Genomic DNA, 11,354 nt, shown 5'->3' on the forward strand with positions numbered 1-11,354 from the left:
CTATGCTCATGGATAGGTAGACTCAACATAGTGAAAATGACAATTCTACCCAAAGCAATTTACAAATACAGTGCAATCCCTATCCAAATACCAACAACATTCTTTAAAGAGATGGAAAACTAATCATTAACTTTATATGGGAAAGGAAGAAGCCGCGGATAAGTAAAGCTCTATTGAAGAAGAAGAATAAAGTAGGATGACTCGCACTACCTGACTTCAGAACCTGCTAAACATCTACGATAGTCAGAACAGCCTGGTACTGGTACATCGACAGATACATTGACCAATGGAACAGAATTGAGAACCCAGATGTAAATACATCCACCTATGGTCACCTGATCTTTGACAAGGGCCTAAAGTCCATCAAATGTGGAAAAGACAATCTTTTTAACAAATGGTGCTGGCAAAACTGGATGTCCATCTGCAAAAAATGAAACAGGACACATACCTCACACCATACACAAAAACTAATTCAATTTGCATCAAAGACCTAAATATAAAGCCAAAAACTATGAAGTTTGTAGAAGAAAAAATAGGAGTAATGCTAGACGCCCTAATGCACGGCATTAACAGGATACAAATCATAACCAACAACGCACAAAGCCCAGAAGATAAGCTACATATTACTGGGATCTTCTAAAAATGAAACACTTAAGCTCATCAAAAGACTTCACCAATAGAGTAAAAAGAGAACCTACAGACGGGAAAAAATTTTTGGACACTACAAGTCCGACAAAGGTCTAATCTCTAAAATCTGTAAGAAAATCCAACACCTCTACAAGAAAAAGACAAATAATCCAGTTAAAAAACGGGCAAAGGAAATGAACAGACACTTTATCACTAGCCATTAGAGAAATGCAAATTAAAACCACAATGAGACACCATCTCGCTCCGGCATTACTGGCACGATTCAAAAACACTGGAAATAACAAATGTTGGAGTGGTTGTGAGGAGATTGGAACTCTTACGCACTGTTGGTGGGAGCGCATAGCGATTCAGCCGTTTTGGAAAACAATAGTTTAGAAAGCTAGAAATAGAATTACCATACCATCCAGCAGCCCCACTCATAGGAATATACGGTAGAGAAATAAGAGCCATCACACGAATAGACATATGCACACCCATATTCATTGCAGCACTGTTCACAATAGCAATAAGATGGAAACAACCTAGAGGCCCATCAAGAGTGAATGGATGAACTATGGTACATACACACAATGGAGTATTATGCAATGATAAAGAACAATGATGAATCTGTGAAATATCTCAACATGGATGAAACTGGAGGACATTATGCTGAGTGAAATAAGTGAATCACAAAAGGATAAATACTGTATGAGACCTCTACCGTAAAAACTTGTAAAAGTTTACACACACAAAAAAAACAATCTTTGTTGGTTACCAGGGATGGAGGGTTGTGGCGGGGGCAGTAACTAAACAAACAATAGATAAGTGGTAACTTTGGCGAAGGGTTAAACAGTACACAGTACTGGGGAAGCCAGCACAACTTGTACAATGAAAGGTCAGGAAAGTTGCATAGACACATCCAGACTCTCTGAGGGACTGAATTGCTGGGCAGAGGCCTATGGGGACCATGGTCTCGGGGAACATCTAGCTCAGTTGGCATAACCCAGTTTATAAAGACACAGTGTTCTACATTCTACCTTCGTGAGTAGCATCTGGGGTCTTAAAAGCCTGTGAGCAGCCATCTAAGATACTCCACTGGTCTCATCCCTTCAGGAGCAAGGGAGAATGAAGAGAACAGGAGACAACAGAAAGATTAGTCCAAAGGACTAATGGACCACAGCTACCATGGCCTCCACCAGACTGAGTCCAGTACAGCTGGATGGTGCCCGGCTATCACCACTGACTGCTCTGACCAGGATCACAGCAGAGTCTTGGATAGAGCTGGAAAAGGATGTAGAACAAAATTCTAACTCACAAAAAGGACCAGATTTACTGGCCTGATAGACTGGAGAAACCCAGAGAGTCTGGCCCCCGGGCACCCTTTTAGCTTAGTGGTGAAGTTACTCCCGAGGTTCACGGTTCAGCTGGGGATTGGACAGCCTCATAAAACAAAACGGGACTGTCTCAGTCATCTAGTGCTGCTCCAACAGAAATACCACAAGTGGATGGCTTTACAAAGAGAAATTTATTCTCTGACAGTCCAGTAGGCTACAAGTCCAAATTCAGAGCATCAGCTCCAGGGGAACACTTTCTCTCTTGGCTCTGGAGGAAAGTCCATGTCATCAGTCTTCCTTTGGTCTGGGAGTTTCTCTGCGCAGGAACCTCAGGTCCAAAGGACGCGCTCTGCTCCCAGCACTGCTTTCTTGGTGGTATGAGGTTCCCATCTGTCTCTGTTAGCTTCTCTCTTTTATATCTCAAAAGAGATTGCATTAAGACACTGATCTTTTCAACCTCATCAGTATAACCTCATCACAGTGATAGACTTTACAACACATGAGGAGATCACATATAATCTTGTCATAGTGGTAGAGTTGACAACACGTAAGGAAATCACATCAGATAACACAATCATAAAATACTAGGAATTATGACCTAGCCAAGTTGCTGCACACATTTTTTTGGGGGACACAATTCAATCCATGACAGGGACTAATGAGGTACAGCAGTCCAGGGACAAGGACTAGAAGGCAGAAGGGGACAGGAAAGCTGGTAATAGAGAACCCAAGGTTGAGAAGGGACAGTGTTTACATGTCGTGGGGTTGTTAACCATTGTCATAGAGTAATATGTGTACCAACTGTGTAATGAGTAACTATTTGTTCTGTAAATCTTCATCTAAGGTACAAAAAAAAAAAGATGTGAGAGCAGATACACAAAACCAACTCAAAAGATTTGATGGGAAGCCTAGGGGGCAGTTAAGTTGAAGATAATGGTGTTGGAATAATTTGGAAAAGGATAGTGAGAAGAGCAGCACAACTGGAAGAATGTAATCGATGTCACTGACTTGTAGAAACTTTTGAAATGGTGTAACTTTGGCTGTGTATATTTTCACCAGAAAAAAAAGGTCCTCCAAGGTTGAGAAGGAAGAGTGTTGACGTGTCGGGTTGTTAACCAATGTCATAAAACAATATGTATACTGAGTGTTTAATAAGAAACTGTTTGTTCTGTAAACCTTCATCTAAAGTACAATTTAAAAAAAGAAAAAAAATGAACTTCATAATCATTTGCAGATTTTAGAGGGGGTTAATTCTCTTTCTACCCAAATCAGGTAAGATTTTTAATAGTAACTACACAATTGCATAGAATAGAAAAATGTGTTACTCAAATAGGGGCAGGCAAAATTTCAGAGCTCACATGTAGGAAATTAAGTAATTCCTAGGCTTACGAATCTCACATTATCTTTAGAGAATACACAGCAAGCAGCTTGGCTCTTTATGCATTTCCTTTAAAGATAGCATCTAAGGTTTTGTGTGGTGGCTTGCCTAGGACCCTGTTGAAAGTGTATGGTGTTATGTCCGAGGCTCTTAAGTAGCCTGACACCAGATTTCTTTCTTTATACCTCTGGATGTGATTGGATGGTATCCACTTGATTTGTTTCAACATATAATTAACATATTCAGTAAGTAAAATAATGGCTTACAAACCTTTTGAGTCTATTTTTCTTAATTTTGTTGTGCATTAACTAATTCACTGTTGATGGCATTTTTGGTATTTGGCGTAAGAAATAGCTAATAAGAAAAATTTTGAGTTTTAGGATTTAGAATATTTAAGAAGGCAGTGTAGTCAGTGTTAAAAAAAAAAATTTGTCTGATACCTTTTAATGTTGTGTCCAGTCATCTGATAACCTCATATACAGCTAAGGAGTATATTATGCTGACAACTTGCCATGTATGTTTCTGATAGTAAAAAAAAAAAAAAATTTGTTTCATGGTTGAAAAAAAACATTTTAGATAAGAATTTTCTAGTACCCTTGCTTGAATTGAAACACTGTTGACCTAGACCATGCTGGATGACCTACCTATGGAGGGGACTCCTGAACTGACAGGAAAGATAATGGAATATAATTGGCAGCAGCAACCCCAGCAATAGAGTCTACCCTAACCCCTTCCGCTATAGAATCTTTTTTTTTTAAATCTCCACTGCCATTGAGTTGATTCTGACTCATGACGACCCCATGTGTTACACAGCAGAACTGCTCCTTAGGGTTTTCTTCTTGGCTGTATTCTTTATTAAAGCAGATTGGCAGGCTTTTCTTCCACATTGCCTCTAGGTAAGTTTGAACCATCAACCTTTAGGTTAGTAGATGAGTGCAGGCTGTTTGAACCACCCAGGGACCTATAATCTTATTCCTTGGCTTGGGTACTGCTAGCCCAAAAAAAAATAAAAAACACCGTAAGTATTGAAAATAAGACTTTGATTTCTTTGTAAATATTTAGGATGGTGATATTTCAGTGTTAGGGGATGGAAGTCAACTTCTTCTATAGAATATACTAGTTGCTGTAGTGAATAAAAAGAGGATGTTAATTCTTGAAGGGGGAGAAGAATGGCCCAATGAAAGCATGAAGACTTTTGTTAGTTTATTGAGAAATTTGCATAATATAGTTAACTTTGTATGCCCCAAAACGTTTTCTTCATTTATTGGTTTCAGTAAAATACAGTTGCCATGGAAGAATCTGTATAGAAATGAGTTGCAATAGGAGGCAAAAAGATGGAATTGTCAGAGCTTGAGAATATGAGTTTATTTTTAAGCCCTAATTACTGTCAGTCTCAGAGTACCATGGGCTTAAACTGTAAAGAGCAAGCAGAGAGGAAGGAAGAAAAATGTATGGCACGGAAAGAAAAACGTGTCATCAACAATTGTTCTTAGGTGCAGTCAGTGCCACAGGATTCCTACGTCATGATCAGAAATTTATGAGTCAAAGCATGTCATCTTGGCATCTGAAACACTCATGCAGATAGTTTTTTAAAACCTTCAATATTTTATTCATATACGTCAACCATTCCAGCTCTCTAAGTAGCAAAAAAGGGGATTTTGTCAACATCATTTGCCAATCCCATAATATGTGAGCGGAGCCATTCATTTGCACAAATAGGTACAACACAGTAAACCACAGGAATAATTCAGTAAACAGAGCACTCGCAGTATTGTAATTCTTAGCCTCTCTTGAAAGTAAATTAAATGAGTCTGGATTGCTGTTAGGACTAGTAAGCGAATGTTTTGAATGAGATTTTGAAGGTAGACTTCTAGGTGCTCTGTGAGTAAAAGTATTTGTGAAGTGGTTGTAACATTAGTTTAACCTAAATGCTACTTCCAGACATTTTCAATAGAGGAGAATTTAGTTTTATGGTAGATTAGGATGGTGGCAGTCTTTTAAAAAGCAGAATGCTGAATATCTGAGGGTATGTTTTCATTGTATTATTTCTCTTAATGAAAGTTTAGAAAGAATAGCTTTCAACACAGCTGCTGTGGTATTGCATTTTATACATTGTATTATATATCTAAGGAGCCCTGGTGGCTTAATGGGTTAAACACCTTGCTGCCAAGGGTCACTGGTTTCAAACTCAGCCAGCAGCTCCTTGGGAGAAAAGACCTGGCGATCTGCTACCATGAAGGTTACAGCCTAGGAAAAACCCTATGGGACAATTCTAATCTGTCACATGGGGTTGCTCTGAATTAGAATCTACTTTACAGCACCTACAGCAAGATTATATATCTGTTAAGGACAAGCTAAATTTGTTTTTAATCTTCAGATGTTTCTCATGAAATAATTACTTGAAGAGAAAAATGATTCTTAAAAGCAAGTATTTGTTTCTTATAGGTCCGAACAAGGTCAGTTGGTGAATGTGTAGCATTCTATTACATGTGGAAAAAATCTGAACGTTACGATTTCTTTGCTCAGCAAACGCGATTTGGAAAAAAGAAATACAATCTTCATCCTGGTGTAACGTGAGTTTATTTTTTCTTTTAGAGCTACATTTTTTTGGTTAAGCTTTTCTGGATTTTTCTTTAGAGAATTAGGAGTTTAGAGTCTTCTTTAATAGGGTAAGAGTTTACATTAGTTTAAATTTACCATATATTGACATACCTTCATTTCATAGGGTATTTATACTTTTATACATAGTCTTATAAAAAATATTGTAAACCACAATTCGTATTTGAGAAAACAGACATACCATTTAAAGCAAGAGTTAGATTGTAGGTGTTAAGTAGATATCTCTGAGAAGAAATGGAGCACAGCTGCTGTGAATGTATGGTTTTGTTAAATTCTGTTCCATTTAGCATAACCATATACAATTTGTATTTTATGACACTTTGAGAGCAATTAGAAGAGGAAAGATGAGAGAATGTCTTTTCTAAAACTATAGAGCCATGTGCCCAGTAGGAGCCTCTTTAAAGAGGGAGGGAAATTAACATTTTTCCTTGTTCAATCTACTTTAGATCCTTGGAACCAAAATAAGATTTGAGATATAGATGATATAAAAGGGAAAAGGCATAGAGATATAAGTCAGGTCAAATTGTATTTTCTTTTTTGGTTACAAGCTGTTTATAGAGGAAGGGGCATATACATAGTGACTTCCGTTTTTCCAGATTTCCTGAAATTTTTCCTCTACAGAATATTCAATAGTTAATAATGCACCTTTAACTTATTCCCAATAGTATAGGTATGGGTTCTTATTATATCCAGTATTTATGCAAAAGACCTTATATGTTTAATCCATTGTCTACATACCAAGTTCTCTTAGCCTCATTAAGTCTGGCATTGGATTAAAACCCTCCCCTCCCCAGCTGGTAATTTGTTACTATAAACACATAAAATAGTGAGCCCTTTGTCTCACATGAATTGCTCTAAAATGCTGATGAATTTTTGTTATGATAGAATTTACTGTACTATCCTTGACTATCCCCTATTGTTTACAGAATAAAAGTAATAGAAAAAAATAACATAAATTGATTTGGTCAGTGTGCACCAGTAAAGATATTCTTAAGGTTGGCCAAATAACTGCATTTGAAAGATGTGCTTGTATGCATATTTTATTGTGTTTTTCACACTCCTGGGCTAGACTGTTAGTTGGTCGTGTTCATTTACAGGTGTATGCTGGTCACTTCACTGGAGGATCAAACACTCTAAAGCCCAAAGCAAAATAATCTAAAAGGGAATAAATGGATACAGTTGCCCCTGGAAATCATGGGACAGTAGACTGACTGTGTGCCTCATGTTCCATTTATTCAAAGTCCTTGATGGCTGGAGTGGAATTTCATATATAGCAGTATTCCAAATTTTATCTGGTTGCTTAATACTGTTAAATTTATAGTTATTTTTTTTTCTGAATTATCCATTGGTAGTGTTAAGACATGGTATTAAAAAAAAAAAGGCATAATGATGTAGAACTAAATACAGCTATCCAGTCTGCAGAATATATCTTAAAAGAGTCACGGTTTTCAAGCTGTTCTATAGGGAAAAGCAGCAGTAACATCTTTCATTTTTTTTGCCCATTTCAGAAATAATGTTCATACTTGAACTACAGTCAATATGTCATCATCAACATTAAGAACCTAAGAATTGCCATGTTGGGTCAGACCCATGGTTCATCCAGTTTTCTCTTTCAGAAAGCATCACCAAGGGAAGTGTTGTGGGCTGGTTTAGTTGGTCCTCTGTGATGTCAAGCGCAACAGGTTAGGTAGGGATGTGCCGCCAAACATTCTAGTTTCTCTAATAATCTCTTAATAGCTTGTGAAATGGAAGACACATATCTATCTATATCCTTGATTCCTCTTAGGGTTAAGTATTCTGTAGGCAGAGTAGCCACAGTTAAGTTAAAAGTAATCCCATATCTTCTCTTAGGTTTCAAGAGTTAACAGTAATCTCCTGGTAAATGGTATGAAGTTGAACAGAATGTTTTTTCCCCCCAGACAAGAATGCCATGGTTTTGTAGGATTCAGTTATGTCTTTTCTGGGTCTCTTATGAAGTTTTAAAACTGAATATACCAAAATTTTCTACTCAGATTTTATCCCTTTTAGCTGTTTTATGCCTTCTATAAGAAGCAGCAACCAGACTGTACATTTTTTCCAGATGGGGAGAAATCGTGATTTTCTGTAACCATGGAGATAGCGTATTTTATGCAAATAATGCACGCCTTCTGTGTGTTTGCTGGCCACGCCCTCCCCCCTTGAGGCACCCTCACAAGTACCTCCATGCCAGTCCTCTTCCACGTGTTGCTGTAAAAAAAAATTCGCATAGTGAGCTTATGAAAACACCTCGAGGGGCAGCTGTCAGATGCACATTGTATGGGTTATTTGCATAAAGATACGGTAGGGTGTTTTTCTGGTTTGTTTCCAGAGCCTTCTCTTTCTGTTAATAGTTGCACTTTTAGTGACTGCACAAAACATTGTTAATCCCCTTAGAGAAAAATATGAATTTTCTTATCTTCGTTTTTAGATCAAAATCAGTTCAGAGTACATTATCCTAAACATTTTTTTTTTCCTTAAAATTGTTACCTTCCATTTGTTCACCCAAATGAAGTACATTTGTCACTTTTCTTCCTACAGACAACCTTTAAAAGGTCCTACTGTGGATTTTTCTATTCCCTACCTCAAAAAATTGGGAACCATATACAAATTGAAGATTTCACTGTAGAATACTCAGTCTTCCAAATATTAAAAATAATAAAAACTTTAAAAAAAATAAAAGATTTAACTTAGCACAGCTAAATTCTGCCCCAGTCTTCTGGATGGTCAGGCTGACTTCTCTTTCTCCTTCCCTAAGCATTCTGAATGCCATTTATATATATATACATATATGTATATATATATGTATATATATAAATCATTCTTTCATGATATCATTGCTGTATTCAGAAATTTACAGTAATTTTTATATGTAACCAACTGTAGCTTCTTTTGCTTGGCTTTCAACATCCTCTATTATCCAGTCTCACCGTACCAAAAAGAAAAAACTAGTTGCCATCGAGTCAATTCCGACTCATAGCAACCCTATAGTTGAGTGTTCAGCTGCTAACCAAAGCAGTTTGAATCCGCTAGCTGCTCCTTGGAAACTGTATGGGGCAGTTCTGCTCTGTCGTATAGGGTCGCTCTGAGTAACCCAGGGGATAGTGGTGATCATACAGTTGTTCGTGATTTTAACTACAGTTAAATAGGCTAGTATAGACTCATACCAAAGACTTTCAGTAAGTCCTAAGAGTGTCCACTGTTTCCTTCTTACTCATGTTATTTACCCTGCTCATAAATTTCTAAAATACTTTTCTTAATATCTTTATTATACTTACTGTGAAGGAATTTAAAAATAATATATTCATGTTTTTATTGAACTTCTGCTCTGTGCCATACATAGTTCAGGCACCCAGTGGTGCGGTGGTAAACAAAAACAGACTAAATCCCTGCCTTCAGGGAATTATATTTTAGTTTAAACCCTAAAACCCATTGCTGTCAAGTCAGTTCCGACTCATAATGACCCTATAGGACAGGGTAAAACTGCCCCATAATAGGGTTTCCAGGGCTGTAAATCTTTACAGAAACAGATTGCCTGCCACATCTTTCTTTCCTAGAGTGGCTGGTGCGTTCGAACTGCTGACCTTTTGGTTAGCAGATGAGTGCTTAACCACTGTACCACCAAGGCTCCTTTATTCTAGTTTAGGGGTTGGCGAATAAATATTTAGGCTTTGCAGGCTGTGAGGTATCTGTTGAAATTACTCCGCTCTGCTGTTATTGCAGGAGACAAGTAATCGAACGGGTGTGGCTGTGTTCCAATAAAAGATATTTACAAAAACAGGTAGCCAGCCGTAGTTTGCTGGCTCTTATTCTAGTGATTTAATAACACTTTATAGTTTACAAAATACTTTCACACACATATTTAATAAACAACTTTGTAGGTAGATAGGATAGGTATGATTATCTGCATTTTATAGGAAAGACACTAAACCTCAGAGAGACAGGTATTAAACTCAGATCTTTTAACTCTGGCCCAGTGTCACTTACCACAACTGTCTTCACATACCATAGTACAGGAATGACTTAGGGAGGAAATGAGCTCACTGGTAATGAGATGCTGACAGTTTAAAGCCAACAGATAAGTCCAAGGATTTAGTGAGCTTATTATATCTCACACTGTGACAGAAAGGTAATATCGGAGGTGTCCAGGTTTAGGGAAGTGATTCATCCTTTTTCATTAGGTCCCAATTTGTCTTTCAGGTATTGTCATCAAGTCTTTATAATTCCAATTGGCGTCTGTTCAGAAATTCTTTTTTACTCCTTCTGATGACATCACCCCTATTTCTTCACTTACAGATCCTCCAGTTTTAGTTGGGCCACTCTGAGTACTTGCCTTTTAACTTTCTATAGGTTTCTGAAATTTGCTAGCCTTTATGTATTTTTTTCTACAACATGTAACCAAAAGAAGTTTTCCATTTAAATGTTCAAATCCTGGAGTGATAGATGTCAAATGTAAGTGAAAATTAGGATATATTTGTTAATAAAGCTTTTTAAATTTCACCTCAACTAATTTAATTTTCAGCTTTTTAATATGAAAAATAATTGTTTTATTATTTTGCTTAATTCTAAGGGATTACATGGATCGTCTTCTAGATGAAAGTGAAAGTGCTGCTTCTAGTCGTGCACCATCCCCTCCCCCAACTGCCTCAAATAGTAGTAACAGCCAGTCCGAGAAAGAAGATGGCACTGTAAGCAATAGTAATCAAAATGGTAAGCAACCAAAGAAACACCTGTTTCTTCCACATGAAGGGCACTTTTCTTTCAGTAGCCTGGGAAGTTCAGTTTGGGTTTCTTTTAAACTTCCAAAGCAGAAGTCGAAATACTAATTATAAATACCAGATGAAACACATACTGTTAGCACACAAATATACTAACACACCATACAAAGTAATTACAAAGGATTCCTACTGACATCACTAAAAAGTACCATTAATCAAGTGTAGTACAATCAACAGTGATCATTTCTTTTAAGAAATTTTTTCTTTTTAAGTAGCATGTATTTTCTTACTTGAATGGGATGCCTGGATATAAGTATTCCTGTTAAACGCTGAAACTCCAGCCATTTCACATCAGAAATACAAAGATATTTATGCAGTACCTGGAGTGATTATGATACTTTATCAGGAAACTGCTTTATATATCTAGATGAGAAGAAGTAGGTAACAAGGGCACTATCTTGAATTTTTAAGTTTTCTTTTGATAGTGTAATAACCTTGGAGGATGAGAAAAAATAAAGCAGATGTCAACCTGTAAATATTCTACAAAAATATTCCCATGTTTTTCCCCCATAAAAAAGGCATACTGATGTGTTTGAGGTTCAGACAGTGGTTTCGTTTGAAATATCCAGTGGACCAGAGATCACTGTGCTGGTCAGCAAGACC

At 37.1% G+C, this 11,354-nt stretch overlaps 1 protein-coding gene across 10 annotated transcripts in view; it reads left to right on the top strand.

Annotated features, from left to right (window-relative positions):
- Positions 1–11,354, top strand: part of MIER1 (MIER1 transcriptional regulator) — a 69,842-nt gene that overhangs the window by 54,843 nt on the left and 3,645 nt on the right. For all 10 annotated transcript variants that reach the window (XM_004369031.2, XM_023730872.1, XM_023730858.1 and 7 more), the window contains 2 exons: positions 5,785–5,912; positions 10,544–10,683. In XM_004369031.2, coding sequence (XP_004369088.1) covers positions 5,785–5,912; positions 10,544–10,683 — 268 coding nt within the window. The remainder of the gene's footprint in view (positions 1–5,784; positions 5,913–10,543; positions 10,684–11,354) is intronic.

Source organism: Trichechus manatus, unplaced genomic scaffold, assembly GCF_000243295.1.
Source record: "Trichechus manatus latirostris isolate Lorelei unplaced genomic scaffold, TriManLat1.0 scaffold00003, whole genome shotgun sequence".
NCBI classification, from domain to species: domain Eukaryota; kingdom Metazoa; phylum Chordata; class Mammalia; order Sirenia; family Trichechidae; genus Trichechus; species Trichechus manatus.